Here is a 19,871-nt window from a genome sequence, read left to right as displayed (position 1 = left end):
TAGAAGTTTATTAGTTTGATATTTGATAAACCTAAGGTTAGGTTTCACGTCTGGATTGAAGGAACTATCTCTTCTCCTTTTTTTAAGTTATGTTAATTAATCTGTCCCCACTCAGGACAAGGACAAAGGTCACCTTTGTCCGTGTCCTTTGTCCACCTTTGTCCAGGACAAAGGACAAGCTCTATTCCTTGGTTGGATTATTTTATTTGATTGTATGATTGATTTAAATAAAGGATTATACAAGAGCATGGTACTTTAATCGTCCTGAACATAAACCTGCCTAAGGAAAACATAAAGAAAATTGTGTATCGTGCCTAAGGATACATAAAGAAAAACAAACGTTTTGAATATGCAGCCAGTGTAATTGTCCATCTTTGGTCGTTGATCGTATCTTCATGTTGTAAAAAAAATATACATAACTGACTTTAGTTTGGGTTGGTTGAAGGGCTTTAGTCTTTATTTATAAAAGTTTATTTTTAATAATTAGGCCTACATAGAATAATGCATAAGAACTTATTGATCTTTATATGTTAATATTTTAATTTTTATATATTAATTCTTGATAAGTAATGAATATAAAACCTTTTTAATATTAACCTGACTATAAATTCTACGATTTTTAAATAATTCCCGTTTTTCATGTTTCCACTTTGCTGTTCTGACGAATTTAACCCGCTCTTCACCGATATAAATAGTTACCCTCATTCTCAACCCTCATAGTTACCCAGTTACTCAACAGCTTATTCGAATTGTTTTTATTTATTTTATTGTCATGCGAGACCGTCCAATGGATAACTTCTTTTGTCTTTAGTGTATTTTTCCACCTTTTGTTTCATATTTGTTTATTCTCTCTTACTCTCAATTAAGTTCCAATTCATTCTCTTGGATATTTTTTTCTAAATACAGCTTTTTCATTTTCCAAGGCAATTTTCAAGAAGAAAAAACTATCACAGTACCCTGTTTTCGCAATAGAAAAATTGTAAAGCAGTTCAGTTTCTACTACATTAAATTCCCTAAATTCCCTAAACATTATTCCCTACTACATTAAATTCGCTAAGCATCCCCCATGAGGACCTTAAGTAACTTTTAGAGATTCAAAACTTGTGTACCTAACCTGTCCTTAGAGAATACTAAAATGGAAGTATTTTCCCCTTCTTATTCATGACAAAAAAAACTGTTTACATTAAGTGCTTTTTCATTAACTTGCTCCTTGGGAAAAATTTTGGCTTTATATTTTAAAGCTGAATTATTTTTCCATGTCACTGGCTTTATGACATATTGGTATTTAAATATTATGTAAAGAGAGCGTTCATAGGCGAATGTGAGCTAGCTCATAAAATCTGCATTGCAGAAAATTAGAAAATAAGATTTTCGGGTTTTGCCTGCCATCTGTTTGAAAACACTTCTAGACTATTATGGTTAAAGCCGCGCGTTTTTGTGTTTCAAGGACAAATAGGCCAATGAATCAGCCAATTAAGAACCCTGTTTATTATGCTGCGTCAAATAAAACATCGAATAATATAATACCTCCTTTTTACTTGGATTATTTTCTAAAGTGTTTTTAAGATTTATCTCATCAAATTTGCTTCTAAAAGTCTTATTTGGCGTTTGATGGTAAAATTTTTTATTTCTCTTCTGGTATTAATTATTATTTTTTGGGATTACCGTCATGATTCCATGGAATTTATTTTCAATCGAGTGTGCGACTCTAAAACCTCAACAATGGAAAGAGCTTTAACAGTTTGTATGCACCTGTTAGCAGTAAACATGTTGCCATCGTTCTCTGTTGCTATTGTTCTGTACTTCCAGAAATGTTGGGGTATCTGGCAATCTGTGGTGTGTGGTATCTGGTATAATGTGTTAATCTGTGATTTATATTGTGTGGGTCAAATTTGCAGATTTTGTTTTCGAAAAGAGACCATAGTATGGTTTTGCGCTTACAGAAATTGATAACTGACATGACAACGCTGGTAGTATGACAAGAACAGGATTAAGGTTTAAAAAACTTCTTTCGGTATTCGTTAATGTTGTTGACTACAACTTCTAGCATCATTTTCCTTTATAAAAACAAACAACAGTTAAAACAATATGGAAAACTTAAATTTGTACAAACCTTAAATGAATATTTCGGCTCTAGATTAAAGAGCCGTCCTCGGCCAAACACTTCTGTAAATAAAATAAGACTCACAATAAAATGCAGTCTTTCACACTAAAGTTAAAAGAGCCCCAGAATCATTATTTCAACGAAGCTCAGCCCACAGTCCTTGTTGAATATGAGTGTTTGGCTGAGGACGGCTCTTGGATATGGAACCAAAATATTCATTCAAGGTTTGAATAAATTTCACTGTCTTAGATTTTCCTATTGTTCACCTGTTGTCTGCTTTTATGATTGAAAGGCAATGTGGTCTTTGGCGTTATTTACATTTTCCTGTACAGGATACTTATATCTATAAGTTATCGCTTCTGAAGTACCGATGCTATTGGGAAGTATCTTACGGTATCAAATGTCGACACCTTCTAAGTATTCCTCAGGTCAATGATCTTCATCCTCACGATACTTGGACAAGAAATGGAATTGAGTTCCCTCTCGTCGTTTCAAGTAGAAGTGCTTTCTCTAGTGATATATAGACAGACTAAGCTTCGGAATAAGCTCAGTCCATAAATCAAAAATTTATATTATTTTGATTAATTTAAATCTGAGTTAATTATTAATCTCTTTGATATTATCCCTCTGAAATAGATTGAACATGGTAAATTTAATGTAATTTAGTTTTCTCTTATATTTTATTTGTTTTACTAAGTCTTTTTTTTTATTAAAAAGGTGTGTGGTTCAAGATTATTAAATGTAACCTCATGTATATGTTTTGCTGTATATAAGTTTCACTCAGTACTTAATTTCGCTGATAATTCTTTGTTCTTAAAATAGTCTTAAAATATTGTCATCTCATTTTTTTTCTTGTTGAGTAGAATTCCCTCGTAAGCTTAACTTTTTCCGTGCCGAGTTTAGAGAAGTAAAATTTTTGATAATACCCATTTTATAAAAAAAAAGCTTCAATAAAGGGGAGTCACTACCAACATTCAGTATTTATATTTTTTTTAGAAAAAGCCCCAAACTGGTGGGCTGGTTGTCGTCGCTTCATTGATAGATAAACCAACAAATTTAGGAGGACTTTGTAGAACATGTGAAGTTTTAGGTGCTAGTGAATATGTGCTCCAAAGCTTGCATTTTACAGAAGACAAACAGTTCTCAGCGCTTAGTGTTTCATCCGAGAAGTGGGTACCTTTAAAGGAGGTAAGCTTTCAATTTATTACTTGGCAAGTAAGGGGTCTCTTATGTTTTGCAATAATTGTCTGTATTTTATGTTTTTGTAAAATTTTTACAAATTATGTTTTTGTAAAAAATTTACAAAAATTTTTTGTAAAAAAAAATTGGCCTTTATTTTTTTTTTTTTCTTGTTCTAAAATTCAGTTTGAAGCCTACTCTTTAAACTTAGTGTTTGGCCTATTTCGGATGCCTTTAATAGAATAAATGAATATGTGAACTGAGTAGACTCAAGTGTATTTATTTAAAGGGATGTCATTAATATCCTTATGACGCATGACTTTGAAAATGATTCTATGTCGTATTAGTCTTTGCTACTTTCCCCATGCGTATATTTTTTTTTCTACGACTCAATAATTATAGTTTTTTACTGTTATCTGTTGTATCCTAAGAAACAAACCGGAAGACGCGTATAGTTGGATAATTTTAGGCAGAAATGTCTATTGAATATCCATAAATGGTTCCAATTTTTTTTAGTGCCTCTTTAATCTATTCAACTCAAATCTAATTCTGATTTTATAGTCATATTTCTGACTTAAGTGCTGAAACGCTGATACGCTTAAAATTTTCTGAAATTCCTGATCAATTTGTAGCGAAAAGTCGTTTCAGAAAAATCGTTTAGTTAAGTGAACTCAAACAGTTTCTGGTCAATTTTACTACTAAACAAGAAGCTTCACGTTGCGTCATGATCCTTCTTTCCGGGGGTGAAGTGAATGAAATTTTATGATGATTAGGCCATGTTTCACTGATGGAGGAATTTATGGGAGAAATTTTATAAGGAAATTTTCAAAAAACTATAGTTTTTAACCAGAAAGGACAGTAAGAAAGGACTGAAAGTAAACTTGAACTGTATGGCACGGAGTGAAGAGATGGATCGAGTTTTAGACAGATTGGGTGGAAGAGAGGCGTATGCACGTGTTTGGGTCTCCGATTCCTTAAAAACATATAAACAACCTAGCATAGATCGTATTCATCGACTCTAATGCTAGATCTTTAGATTGACGGAGGGATGTCATTTTAATTATGCATGGGTCGTTTAAGGGAAATGAGATATTTTTTTTTAGATTTTCAAGGCACCCCAACAGCCGCTCAAGATCTTTTTTTGTTTCATATGAAATATGAAATATTATCAGTTTGATTTAGTCGAACTTTTTCTTATTTTAATTTAATTATGCATCTTTTATATTGCAATTTTTCATACCTAAACGTCTGTGTTTTGTGCTGCATCAGATGCTAAATTACTAATTAAAAACCAAATTTCTGCACCATATAATTTTTTTAAAATATAGATTAACTTCAAAAGCCATCTGTTACCAATTCATTTATTTTCATGCTGGGACAAGTTGGACTGTATTTAATTTTCAAATATATTGGAATTGTTCGTCTGATCTGAACTACATCTACTAAATTGAATAAAAAGTTGGAAATACATCTAATAATTGGAAATGTAGTAAATCTACAAATTATAATAAAAAAAAATCGAAAATATGTAACTTGCTTTATTGCAAAGAATTGAAAATTGAAAGAATATTAATTTTATCCATCTTGTCTGTAGTTTAGAATACCACCGATACAAACAACAAGAAGATCCAGGTAAGTCCTAAAACGAACGAGGATGAATGTGGTAGCTGTCAGGTTCAACTTGATGAACAGTCTTCGACCTTATCATGTGACGGTTGTGACAAATGGTTATGCACAGAGTGTATTGGAATCTCCCAGTCAGAATATGTGCTGTTCCGACAAGTGACTGATAGACTCACGTGTGAATGGTTTTGCCAAGTTTGTAAGGTTAGTGGAAACACTAGTCTAGGCTCAGACACAACCCAAAAGCCAATTGAATCAATTGTCTCAAAAGCTGTAACTGCCTCGCTTAATCAGTTCCAAATAGATCTCAAGCAAGAACTTGTGAACTTGAATAGTAGGATCTCGAACTTAGAAAGTGATGTCGCAAATTGTTCCCTAGCCGAGATGGAAACTAAATAGAAAACATAGTTAAAAGTAGGCTGAGCCAGTCTCATAGTGATAGTTCAAAGAAGTTTGAAAGTGACGTGAGTAATATTATTCGTGAGGACAGAGAAAGACAAGACACGGCAGCTTAACATTGGGACATATGGAATACCAGAATCGTGTAAAGAGGCTGCTGACATCCAAATGTTTATTTAGGACCATCTTGCCCAATCGTACAACCTGCCATCTGTTAAGGTTCTGAAACCAAAGTGACTTAGAAACAATTCTCCAAAACCAAGTGACCGCCCTAGGCCTGTTCTTTTCCTCACAGACATTTACAAGTTTAAAAATGAGATTGTAACTAAATCAAGAGATCTGAAGGGGAACGTGCAGTTTCACGTTGTTCGCACAAAGGCAGAAAGAGAAAATCGAAAACTGGATCAGACTTCAAAAAACGGGGTAGTAATGGAGCATCGACTCAATTGCCCACTGAAACAAGCACAATTGCAAATAGTTCGTTTTCTAGTAGTATTAGTATTAATAATGATATTAGTGATTCTTTCCATTCTTGCTCGAGCTCTAGCTCAACAAACACAAGTTATAAAAGTCTACTGAAAGCGATACACAATAACACAACAGTCAGTGCAAAGAAAATATTGAAACTGTTTTGCACGAATATTGATACAGTGACAAACAAGCTTCTGGAACTGAAAACTGGCAGCCACCATTGAAGGTTATGATATACTGTATATTTGTGAATTGACCCCCCAGAACTCCAGCAACCCATTGGCAGAAAACCATATCAGGATACCTGGATATCGCCTGTTCTCAAATTGGTTTATTAGCCCCTGAAGAGGTACCGCCATCTATGCAAAGGAGGGAATACAGGTTAGAGATTTATCTTTAAAACACGATTATTCCCCATGGGTTGAGAGTGTTTTTGTCAGTATTATCAATGAGGGAAAACCATTACTGATAGATTGTATGTATAGAAGCCCCAGGTGTCCAGATGCCCATGTGTCTTACCAAGCTCTAATTTAGTTGGCTGAACAAGCATCCAATAATGATAATCATGACTGAATTCTTCTTGGAGATCTGAATCAAAAGGATGTCAAATGGGTTGAGGGATTGGGTTATCAACAAAGCTCTGTAATCCATTTGTTGAATATTTGGGTAGCAATAGCTTATATCAGGTAATAGACCAACTGACCCGGTATAAGAATAACCAAACGCCATCCCTACTAGATTTGACAATCACTAACAACCCAGAATTGTTAATGAACACTGAGTACCTCCATTGGTGCCAACGACCACGTTTGTATTTTCCATGACTTGCTGCTTACTCAACGAAAAAAAAATTGCACTAAACGAACTTATATCGACTACAGCAAAATCAGGGAGATAATACGGGCAGTAGAACGGGACCAAATGATTGTCGAGGGAGACATTGAGCTAGCCTGGCCAAATTTAAAGAACACTCTGCTCCAAGCTGAGAGGACATGTACTTCATGTTTGAGGCATGTGAAGGCCTCAAAAACACTGCCATACCTCAACCGGCCTATGAATAGGGCTTATGAACCGTAAGAAGAAGGCTGTTTCAAAATATAAGAAATGCAAATGCACACACCCCTGGATCGTTTTGCAAGAGCAAGGAATAAACTGAGTCACCTGACTAAACATTTCATAGCTGACTATCAAGATAAATTGGAATTGAACATCAAAGACAACCCAAAGAGGTTCTGGAGATATGTATCTGCTAAAGATAAGATTGGACGAACTAAACCATTCCTGCTCAACCCTGAAGGAAAAAGCTGGAAGATCCGAAGAACATTGCAAATTTGCTGAACAACGCAATTGCATATAATTTCTCCGTGGACCCCACTGACGAGCCACCTTGCCCTACCCCCAGGGTGGTAGAGCACCCAATGCCAAAAATTTACGTCACAATGGACGAGTTTAAGAAAAGTCCAGATCCTAACAAAGCAAAAGGCCCAGATGGTATACAACCCAGGCTCATAAAAGAACTTGCAGATATAGTAGCTGAGCCACTCTGTTTACTCGTTAAGCTGTCTTTTCAGACTAGTAGCCTACCTGCAGATCGGTGGACAGCCATAATTACTCCGATATTCAAGAAAGGATCTAGAACCCAGCCTGAGAACTATCGACCTACTAGCCTGACCTTGGTTGTGGCTAAAGTTATTGACGGGATAGTCAATGATGTAATCATAGCACATAAGACTAAGAATGGCCTTCTTTTTGGTGGTCAGCATGGCTTCAGGAAAGGCATGTATTTTGAAACAAATCTAATACTAGCCTATGAATCTGTAACTGATATACTGGAGCAGGGTTTTCCATTCGACGTGTTTCTACTGGAACAAGCTAAGGTGTTTAATAAAATGTCTTGCCGCTACCTGATGGTTAAGCTGTCAGTATATCAGATAGACAATGATGTTGCCCAGTGGATTCACAGCTTCCTATCCAACAGAACCCAGATTGCCGCTGAATATGATTAAAGAGGTGACCTCATCTACTCCACACCGGTTCACGTTAAGAGTGGTGTCCCCCAAGGGACCAAACTAGGTCCAATACTGTTTAACCTTTACGTAAACGACGCTCCTGATGTGGTCAAGAATGGCTTGGAAATGTATGCAGACGATCCCAAACTCTTTGGTCCAGGGCAGCCTCTACACAAAATTACTCTTCTTTGCAAGAAGATCTCAGCAACCGCTGTCTGTGGGCAACAACATGGACGCTTGAGTTCAACCCATACAAATGCTTAGTCCTTCGTCTCGGTCCAAACAATCCCTGCCATAGTTATCACATGATTGACTCTGAAAGTGCCAATATGCCCATTCAGTGCCGAGGAAGAGCGTGATCTTGGGGTATTAATTGATGATAAGCTTAAATTTCATATTTACTGTCGGAACCAAGCAGCTAAGGCAAACAAGGGAACAAGGTCCTTGGTTTGATCAAGCGTTTAGTGACAAGTCGCCAACCAAGAGTTATCAAGAAGCTTTATACAGCCCTTTTTGTTCCATTTTGAGTTTGGCATGTCGGTTGCCAACCCGCACTTTAAGTGTGACATGGAGATACTTGAGAAGGTCAAGCGTGGAGTAACTAAGCTCTCTTTTGCCAAAAAACAAATCTACGAGCAACGACTAGAAAAGCTTGACCTACCTACCCTAACGTACCGTAGAAAGAGAGGAGATGTCGTCCTAGAATTTGAGATGATAACCAGGGACATCATCAAGCCCGTTTTCGATCACAGTGAATACACCAGAACACGAGGAAATCTCATAAAACTGCGTAAAAAAATTAGCAGAAAGCGTGAGAAGTTCAAATTTTTCACCAATCGCGTGTTCCACTGTGGAATTCACTTAGCGAATCTTCCGTGTCGGCTAGATCGGTTGATAGCTTCAAGATTGATGTTGACCGTGATTGGTGTGGCAAGTCATTGAAGACGCAATGGGACGAACCTGTATCATCGAGCACAATCTATTAGGTGCCATCCGCCCCCTTTAGCCCCAAATACGCCTGGCCGCCGATACATCTAGTGACAACCAACGAGGAAACCAAACCATCCTGTATATATGAAAATAGTAATGTTCCACTCATGAAGTGTGATATGAAGTAGTGTTAACCTTCCTGTTGTTAATTATTGTTATGAACTGTGTTATATGTAACACAGTTATATATGTAATAGTTAGTTATATATATATATGTCCTGTATATATGTAAATAGTGACGATCCAATTATGAACTGTGACATGAAGATTATCGAGTCAACGTTACCTGGCGACATCTACAGGTTCTTCAACCTTCGTCGCTAGAAGACGCGATTTAAGGTAATGTATAATCATGTTCCATCAGTAAACGTTGCATTTGTCGTTTTTTTTTTTTTAAAGATTAAAAATATTTTAAAAAAATCACTATCTTTTTGTTATAAAAAGATTTTTTTAAAAAAATAATTTTTTTTTACATTTTTAATTAAAAGTGTCTTACGGAAAATTTGATTTTATTGTGAGAACAAGAATATTTTTTTTCTTCAGGACTAATTTATTATGTTTTATTGTTTCGCTACTATTTTAAACAGAATATTATGCATGATTTGATCTTTTCACACATTCACTTAATGGTACATTTTATTTTCAAGACAAAGAAACTTGAAGTTGATGACATTATGACACTGACAGTATGATACGACATTGAAGTTGACAAGACGCTATGTCCACTGGAAAATATTTGTTGAACTTTTTGTAATTATTTACTTAAATAATATAAATTATTATTAAAATTCTTCTTTTTGACCAACCAATAACTTCTTTTGGGGATACTTTCTTATCATTTTTTTCCACTATATTTATGACTTTCTGTTAATGTAGGTCACTCATTGGCTATTTTTCCAATAGTAACTGTTTCGTTTCAATAGATAATCTAAATATGAGAGAATGTATCAGCCACTGGCACCGAAAATCATGGTTTTAGCTTTAAAAAAGGATAGGTTGACTTTTATTCTACTAATATTCTGCAAAGTGCGTTGTAGTACAAAGTGCGCTCTGCAAACTAGAGATGTTGTTGTTGTTGTTGAGTTGACGTTTGGGCGACTCAACCGCTCGTATACGTATGATCCTCTACTAAATCTTGGGCTCTAAGCGGAGCCACGTCACTTTGAATATCACACAAATATATATTTGGCACAGGCCACGTCAACACTTGAAAGATAATGGGGTTGTCCTTAGACGTTGTACAGAGTATCACATCCTGCTACGGTCAGATAACATGTCTAAAGATGTATAAAATAAATTTAAGAAACAGCTAAAAAATATAGAAAAAAATTAGATAAATATGACGTAGATGATTTCGGAGACCACACTGCCTTTCCATGACAGTAAATAAAAGTTCAAATAGGGATCAAATCCTTTTAATAAACAGTGTTTCACAAGCAGTGATAGAAATTCACAAACAATACCAGATATTTCGGTAAAATTAGTAGTAAATCTCGTTAAAAGTAGTAAAATTTATTTCGTCTAAGTAGTAAAATTTTTACTACTGATTACGGTCACTTCATATGTGACCGAAATATCTGGTATTTTTTGTGAATTTCTATCACTGCTTGTGAAACACTGTCTATTAAAAGGATTTGATCTCTATTTGAACTTTTATTTATAATCATATAAATTTAGAAATTAGATTTCAATTAGATTTCAATTAAAATTAGAAATTCACAAACAATACCAGATATTTCGGTAAAATTAGTAGTAAATCTCGTTAAAAGTAGTAAAATTTATTTCGTCTAAGTAGTAAAATTTTTACTACTGATTACGGTCACTTCATATGTGACCGAAATATCTGGTATTTTTTGTGAATTTCTATCACTGCTTGTGAAACACTGTCTATTAAAAGGATTTGATCTCTATTTGAACTTTTATTTATAATCATATAAATCATACGTAAATACAATAAAGACACAAAAATTATAGAACATTATGCATATTATAATTTTTTATGCTTAGTCAGTTGCTTTATATACTAGAGATTGTAAATGTACAACTTCTGTTTAAACAATACCGCCTTCTAATTTTACTGCCTCAGAGTCATCTACGAATCACATCCCCCAAAATTGTCAGAATTCAGCGTTTCGTTAAGATAAACTTGCGCTTATGGTTTAATCTTGCACACTGGCATGATAGTGCCGACAAGGCTATGGCAGGCATTGCCGCATGGACTTATTGATTAAACTTATGATTTATGAATATTAGGGCCATTTAAAAGTCCTTAATATCGTATTGTCGTTTTTTTTTTCAGTTATTGTAGGCATGGCATTATCCTAATGAAATTTAGGATGTGAGATTTCTTTCGTGTTTTATTTTGCTTTTGCACAGCGTTTATTATTTTTTTTTTCTCTCTCTCTTCTTTTGTTTTATTTCAGCTGAATATTTTGATTTTTGAGGAATCGTTTTTGCCTTTAGTTAAGGCCTGCGCATGTGAAGCCAAATTATTCCTATTGTCATTAGTGCAAAAAAATTACGTTAAAAAATGTCTTATTAAAAACCTTTATCCATTTTTTAATTGTAACGGAAAGGCAGAGTGGTTTAAGAATTTTTCTTCTAAAATACCAGAAGTTTCTGGTCTAAAGCACGTATTTAGTTTGAAATTTAAATGTTTGCTTATTTTAGTTCTTTAACAAATACTGCACACAAATTTGACCATGCAGTAATGATTGAACGTGATTTATTCTGAAGTCAGGATATATATAAAGCTGGTTCATTGTTTAAGAAATCGATAAGAAAAAGCAATCAATAAAAAAAAATATATTTTCATAATTTTGTTTTAAATAACTTGGAAAAAAAAAAAAAACTGTCATCCTAATCCAGCAATTGAGACAAATGTGCACTTGAACGAGGTTTTGGCCTTACTCATCTATCCAACTACCTAGGACCAAACAGAATAACCGAACCATCAACCAAATAGAAATGTCCAAATCCATGCAAAGTCGTCATCAATAAATGTAAGTCGTTGTAAATTTAAAAGCAAAAGCACCTTCATTCTAGCGAAATATTTCCAAGTAGAACCTTCCTTTAGGGATCATCAGAAGAAATACCACCTGCCTTAACGGGTTTCGAGGCTTTAATTTCTTTACCCGGCACAGTGGAGCCTCTACCATAAGATCTATATGATATCCCTATGTCAAGTAAAACTTGTGAAATACATGCATACTAGTAAAGCTATTAAAAATTACATACAAAATGAGTTTCATTGTTTCCTTAATAAAATCCCAGAGGTAACTATATATATATATATATATATATATATATATATATATATATATATATATATATATATATATATATATATATATATATATATATATATATATATATATATATATATATATATATATATATATATATATATATATATATATATATATATATATATATATATATATATATATATATATATATATATATATATATATATATATATATATATATATATATATATATATATATATATATATATATATGTGTGTGTGTGTGTGTGTGTGTGTGTGTGTGTGTATATATGTGTACCTCTGGGATTTTATTAAGGAAACAAGAGAGATATATATATATATATATATATATATATATATATATATATATATATATATATATATATATATATATATATATATATATATATATATATATATATATATATATATATATATATATATATATATATATATATATATATATATATATATATATATATATATATATATATATATATATATATATATATATATATATATATATATATATATATAAATCTGTTTGTGTTAAAGGATCTTTCAAACTGAGAGTTTCCAGTCTCAGCAATGTCATTTGACATGTCTTGTAATCTGTTGATCCTGGGCTGTACTACCTCCTTATATATTGCAGATGCAATATCAGATTTCCTTTTTATATAGTGTCTTAAATTTATTTGTGGCTTTTGAGCCTGGACAAAAGTTACAACCGATAGATGGTGGAAAAGTTATGTCTTTGGCCAAAGTTTACCTGAATTGTTGATTCTTGTTTGGTATCATACACTGTGAAGATCCCTCCCGGGAAGCATCAGCTCGAACGAAAGATTTGAAAGAAAAAAAGAATAACTATCAATTGGTGTTCTTTAGTAAAAAAAATCAATTGGTAGTTTTTTTTAACTGGGCCCCAAATAAGTCCCCCTTCCATGAGAAAAATCGTGTAGCAGGATCATTCTAGGCCAAAATTAATGTAAAATACTCACAACCGATTTTGAAAGAAAAACTATTATTTTTAGCATCTCTGTTCATCCTATTTTAAATAGCTTGCTTTATTAGCTTCATTATTGCCTAATATTATCTTGCTATTGTTTTTTTTTTAATACATCGGTTATTCTCAGGTGAAAGTACATGAAATACCGTCTTATATTGAATATATGAAGAAGGATGGCTATATCGTAGTTGGAGCAGAGCAAGCTTCTAGCAGCGTCTCACTAACGGAGTATAGCTTTCCAATGAAAACAATACTATTATTAGGGTAAGTTCCTCCTACTTTATATAACAAGTGTTTTGTTTTTATATTTGTTTTATGTGATAAGTGTTAATAAGAGTTGGGATAAGTGTTAATAGTGTTTATAAATGTTTCTAAGATAGAACGCTTCTTCCGTACACCATACCTAAGAAGTTGTGGATGTAAAAAAAATGTTTTTTTGAAAGCGCGTGTTCTTTTTATTCAAATTATGGTATTGCAATATCTAATTTGTGGGTATAGAGCTGTGGCGTTTTTTAAAAGCTTGTGTTCTGACAACTGGAGTATTTTTTTGGGGCGCAGTATCTTTAGGGGGGATGAGACTAAGATTTGAGCTGGAAAAGTGTCGTATGTCTTTAGTATTAGTATTTTTATGTTCAAATGCATTTGATTGAAATTGTGCGACGGTAATTTTGTTTAAAATAGTCCAAAGAACATATAACAATGCTTCCATGGTTGACATTACCCCCCCCCCCAGACCCCTGGGGAAAGGACTTTAAGTTATGCCTTGGGGGCATATATGGTTTTTATGGAATGGGTGGTCGTATTAAATTCAGAGGGGTTTTTATTTGATTCAGATTTGATTTTAAACTTGATTTTGATTTTAAGTTATAGTGCCCTTTTTAAGAGTCAGAGTGATTTGAGAGACCCCCCCCCCTCCCCACGCCCATCATTTCCCATAAAAAATATCCAAGCAAAGTTTTGCGATATCAATTTTTTCAGCATTGTTGAAAGGTTCAGTAATTATGTGTAGCAGTAGTGGTATTAGTGGCAGTGTGCAAATAGCACCTGTTTTCAACATCTCCTTCAATACATGATGAAATTTTTAACTTAATACCATCAATCGGTCCTGAAGCATTGCTGATACGTCCTGTTGACAACCTGTATGGGCATAGTGTGTTTCGATTTATTTCAATACAGCTACAATATTGCCCAAAATGTTTGCCTCAATACCCTTTGATTTATTTGTTGTAGTAGTAGCATCAGTAAATATAGCAGTAACAGTAGGAGTACAGTTAATGCTAGTAGTCTTAGCTTTAGTAGCAGCAGTAGTAGTAGCAGTAATAGTAATAGCAGCGGTAGTTGTAGGAGTAGAAGCATTAGTACTATGATTAGCATTAGCATTAGTACTGTTGTCTTTTGGTTAGTTCAACATCCCCCACAACAAGCGTTGTAAGTTTTAATTTCACACATGGAACTGTTTCTAATATATTACTGATTTGCTCTTTTGACAAACTGCATACGAATGACTGGCTGTCATCCATAAAACAGAAATATTCTGTGGAAATTTCACCTTCATAGGTTGTGGATTTTGAGCTAGCCAGAAGACACTGTGTGTATTCATGTAATGCTGCTTCTATGGTTACTGTAACTAACACCACTAATGGCATTAAGTTGAAACTTTTAGGGAACGTTTAGGAGCAGTTTCGATTTCACAGAAAACATATATGCATGCAGGTATTAAAATGGCATATAAGCATTTTAGGGCTTATAAGGACATAGGCATTGATGCTCTATCATAGCTTGTAGTATCATTGATATTTTACAGGAGCTAATTTGATTGAAAATTAAACATTCTACCCTCTTATGGGTCGAAAGTAATTGGAGGGCAATCAGCTCTCCTCTTTAGCTCATAATTTTCCTGACACTACAAATCAAAATTTTAAGACAGCTATTTTGTTCAGCATAGCTGAATGGTCTAGTAACTATATCTCTTGGGTATTGGGTAGGTCAAACTCCCACAGCTATGTAATTTGCCCATTATGCTTAAAAAATTAAATGTTGCTTTAAAATTAAATCATAGCCCACTGTTTGTATGCTGGTTGCCAATAAGAAATCTCAGCAATATATCAAGAACGACTGAGGGTATTAAGTCTGAATTTTCGGGGCTACTTCTATTATTATTTCTGCTCTTAAAATTTTACTAAATCAAAGGAGTGTAACTGTATCTAGGCTGTGAAAGAGCATAAATATAATTTTTTGGGGAATGGTATTAACTTTTATTTATCTGGTCAACTAGAGGATGTATTACCAAATTAAACACCACTATTAAATAAATGAAACCAAAAACGAGCAGAAATTAAAATAAATAAGAGTCAAACTCAAAACGAGCAGAAATTAATATAAATTGGGTTCAAAACCCTTATGCTTTCCAAAAGGTAGAATATGATTTTTACTTTACTGAAAAAAAGTTCTTTTAAATGTTTTGACTTTGATAACATTTTAGAAATAAAAAATAAATTAAGATTTTAAGGAATAAGTATCAGCATATGTATATTAAAATGACAATGCATATTTTTTTCAGTAAATTCATTTGAATTTTTCAGTAAAGTACAAATTATATTCTGGCTTTTAGAAGGAAAAAGTTTTTAAAATTAATAATCGAAAACAAATACTTCAAACTAGAGCAAACATATTCACGTTGCTAAAAACACAAATATCAAAATAGGGCTCAGACCCTCTCCACCTGCAAATACGCCGCTGTAACAAATGTCTTTTTTCAATTTTTTTTTCTATAACAACCCTACGGTTTGGATAATAAAATGAATAATTGCCCAGCCGAATTTAGTTCTAAATTTGACGTTAAACATATATACAAAAGGAAAGCATATATATATGCTTATATATAACATATATATATATATATATATATATATATATATATATATATATATATATATATATATATATATATATATATATATATATATATATATATATATATATATATATATATATATATATATATATATATATATATATATATATATATATATATATATATATATATATATATATATATATATATATATATATAAACATATATAAACAAAAGGAAAAAGACAACCACTCATACATATTAAGTAATTAAGTATTAAGTTACAGCAAAGTGCGTGAAATCACCAGTAATTTTACAAATTAATCCATTATGTATAGTTGGGAGTTCCGGTGAGTAGCATGAAGGGGTTATACTCCGAGAAGTCCAGTCCTATTGGCAGCTTTCATGACTATCTTATGGTGTGTAATAAGTTTCCAATTTGCTTGCCGCAATAGGAAAGGTGATATCATGCACTACCCCAAGGCAAAAGAAATGACTCAAGTTGTCACTAAAATGTTTAAAATGGTTTACCTGGACTTTTTTTTCTTGTGTTAGGAAGTCAGTATATAATATTTCAGCACTTGTTGCCAAAAAATTAACTATAACTGTAATTTTTGTTTCTCTATTCTAGGAATGAGAAAGAGGGGCTTCCAGTTGAGCTTATTCAGCAGCTGGACGTCTGTGTTGAAATACCCCAGGCTGGATTAATTCGGTCATTGAATGTTCACGTTACTGGTGCTCTTTTTATTTGGGAATATGCCAAACAACATGTACTAAAATGACAAAATATATAAGTTTATTCTTTCGTTTGAACATTTTTGTAGCTTTGTGTTGCCTGGACATCTGGACTTAAATCTATCTGGACTTAATTTTTTTTTTCTCAGAAACTAAATTATAGCCTGATTTTGAGATTTTGAATGTTCTTTTTCTATGTCTCGCTCAAACAATACTACTACTACTAACAACTCACCGCAGCACCAAGCCGCCTGAGACCAACACAGCTACGCACGCTCCTCCTTCATCCCAATCTATTCAAAGCTTCCCTCTTTACACCCTCCCAGGAAGTTCCCATTTCCCTTATATCTTTCTTTATGACATCCTCCCGCCCCAGACGAGGACGACCTGCTTTCCGTTTGGCCCTAGACGGTTGGCCAAAAAGGACAATCTTCGTCAATCTCTCATCTTTCATCCCTACAACGTGCCCTAGCCACCTCAATCTTTCTTTCATTATAGCCCTAAATACCAGTATTGAACCACATTTTTCGTACAGCCTTTCTGTTTGAAATACAGTCAGTCAGCCGGGTATACAGAACAATCCTTAAGCAATTTCTCTGGAAAATATCAAGCAAATTTACATCCGCTTTTCGAAGCGCCCATGCTTCAGAGCCATATTTGGCCACTGTCATCACTGTGGCTTCTAATATTCTATCTTGGTTAGCAGACTTATCTTCCTGTTATTCCAAAGTTTTTTTAACTGTAAAAAAAGCATCCTGAGTCTTGGCTATTCTACTTTTAACATCTTCACTACTACCACCATCTTTACTAATAATACTACCAAGGTAAGTGAAGCTGTCCACCTGATCAATCTTTTCATTACCCAGCGTCACCTTTTCATCTTCACTTATTCCTAGCCTTAGTGACATAATCTTCTTAATATTAATTTTCAAACCTATTCTAGCACCCCGAACTCACAAAATCTTTTAAAGTTCATTCATTTTGGTCACACTTTCATCTAGGATGCTTAAATCATCAGCATAATCTAAGTCCAGGAGACTTTTTCCTCCTCGTTTGATTCCGTGGTCTCTCATTGCCTTTCCTGTGCTCTTTAAGACAAAGTCCATCAAAATAATCCATATAAAGGGGGATAGGACACGATCCTGCTTAAATCCTGATTCAATACAAAACCAACTGCTAACCTCATTTCCTACCTTAACCGCAGTAGTGTGATTCTCGTACATTGCACTAATCAATTTAATGTATTTGTCTGGTATACCATACAAGGATAAAACCTTTACTAAAGCTCTTCTATCAGCAGAATCAAACGCTTGCTCATAATCTATAAAACTTAGAACCAAAGGTGTTTGACAACTCAGGCACTTCTCAATTATTACCCTAAGAGTGAAAATTTGGTCGACACATCCTCTACCTTTTCTAAAACCGCACTGTTCTTCTCTTAAAACTTTGTCTACGACATCTCTCAGTCTAAAAAGTATCATATTACTACGTAATTTGTTACCTACAGACACCAGACTAATGCCTCGATATTTACCACACTCACTTTTATCAGCTTTTTTTATAAAGTGGCTTAATTAAGGTTTTCCTAAAATCGTTAGGTACTTCCCCTTTTTCAAAAATCATATTCATAATCTTCAGTAGCTTATTTCTAACCTCAGAGCCACCATGTTTAAGAAACTCATTTACCACCCTATCAGCACCTGGAGCCTTATTATTTTTTTTAATCCTTTTAGTACTCTCGCTAATTCTTCCTCACAAAACAAATCTTCCCTCACATCCAAGGAATCACAAACTTTTTCGTTTTCCTCTATATCTGTTCCTGCAACTCTTTCTCGGTTTAGTCAAGTCTCAAAATGTCCTGCCCGTCTCTATTTAGTTTTTTCCTTATCGCTAATTGTGGCCCCGTTCGTATTTTTAACTGGGCCAAGTCCGGATTGACCACTCCCTCTCAATTTATTAGCATGCCAGTACAATATTTTACTATTATGCCGTCTAGCTACATCTTCCAGATCCTCGGCAAATTTATCCATGGCCTCCATGTTTCACCTCCTTAGTTCATATTTTAATGCTTTCTCCACTTTCTTTACATTCCTTTTGTTTTCATGTGATCTATCACTCAGATAAATCTTGTACAAGTTCTTTCTCCTTTCTCCTTTCTATTAAACATAAAGCTTTTTCACTAATATTCCTAGCTGCAGTCCTATCTTTCTTCACTACGACAGCTTCAGCAGCTTCACAAATTATTTGTCTAAAATTATTCCAACCATCTTCCACATTATCAACTTTTAAACTCTCAAGTTTAGTATTCAACTGTTCCTGGAAATTTTCTCTCAAATTCTCATCCTGGAGTCTACCAACATCATAACTTCCTGGGAGGTAGTTACCCTTCCGATATTTCAGCTTTAAATTAACCCTTGACACTACTAGATGGTGATCTTTACTTTTAATATCAATAACAGCACTCCTATATAACCTAGTATCATGTATTGATCCTACCAGTCTTGGGTTTACTATAACATAATCAAATAAGGTTTGCTGTCCTACCATCACGTGAATACCATGTTAACTTATGAGCCATTTTATGACCAAACACCGTACTGGTTATAACTAGATTGTTATACCTACAAAATTGCAAAAGTCTCTATCCATTACTGTTTTCTTTTCCTACACCAAATTTTCCTAGGCTAGGATACCATCTATCCCTTTTTCTACCAAACCTGGGCGTTAAAATTTCCTAGTAAAAACATCATATTTCTACTTGGGACCCTGTCTATTTGCTCCTGTAGCTGTAAGTGAAACTCATCTGAGTCACTGGTATCTCCATCAGTCGGTTCTACAGGGGCATATACTACTATAACTAATACCCTGAACTTTTTAGTCATAAAATGAGCAATTATTATTCTATTATTAATACCTTCTCAGCCTAAACAAGACTTAGCAGCTTTCTTATTCATCATGAGCCCTACTCCCTGTCTATGTACCTCATCCTTCCTGCCTGAGTAAACAAATTCTATATCGCTAAAACAATGCTTTCATAGAAATGAAATTCTCTTATTTCACTTGGGTTACATGACAAATTATATGCATATCAAATATGCTGAAAGAAAAAAATTTTCGTTGGAACTGGAAAAAGATAGGAAATGGAAAAACACGATGTTTTTTACTTCTCTTTTGGACAAGATAATGGTTATGTCGTCTGTTTAAAGTAATTTATTCTTATTTCATTCCGTAT

At 33.7% G+C, this 19,871-nt stretch overlaps 1 protein-coding gene and 1 pseudogene across 2 annotated transcripts in view; both read left to right on the top strand.

Annotated features, from left to right (window-relative positions):
• Positions 1 to 16,760, top strand: part of LOC148949884 (tRNA (guanosine(18)-2'-O)-methyltransferase TARBP1) — a 187,192-nt gene extending 170,432 nt beyond the window's left edge. For both annotated transcript variants that reach the window (XM_089091980.1, XM_089091981.1), the window contains exons 9-11: positions 3,101 to 3,292; positions 13,178 to 13,314; positions 16,536 to 16,760. In XM_089091980.1, coding sequence (XP_088948106.1) covers positions 3,101 to 3,292; positions 13,178 to 13,314; positions 16,536 to 16,686 — 480 coding nt within the window. In that variant the 3' untranslated portion in view covers positions 16,687 to 16,760. The remainder of the gene's footprint in view (positions 1 to 3,100; positions 3,293 to 13,177; positions 13,315 to 16,535) is intronic.
• Positions 5,474 to 6,315, top strand: LOC148949885 (uncharacterized; annotated as a pseudogene).
• Positions 16,761 to 19,871: the final 3,111 nt, after the last annotated feature.

Source organism: Artemia sp. Qi Xiang Cuo, chromosome 7 (genome assembly GCF_049724085.1).
Source record: "Artemia sp. Qi Xiang Cuo chromosome 7, ASM4972408v1, whole genome shotgun sequence".
Classification (NCBI taxonomy): domain Eukaryota; kingdom Metazoa; phylum Arthropoda; class Branchiopoda; order Anostraca; family Artemiidae; genus Artemia; species Artemia sp. Qi Xiang Cuo.
The sequence above is the reverse complement of the archived record's forward strand: the minus strand, read 5'-3'. Positions and strand labels throughout refer to the sequence as shown.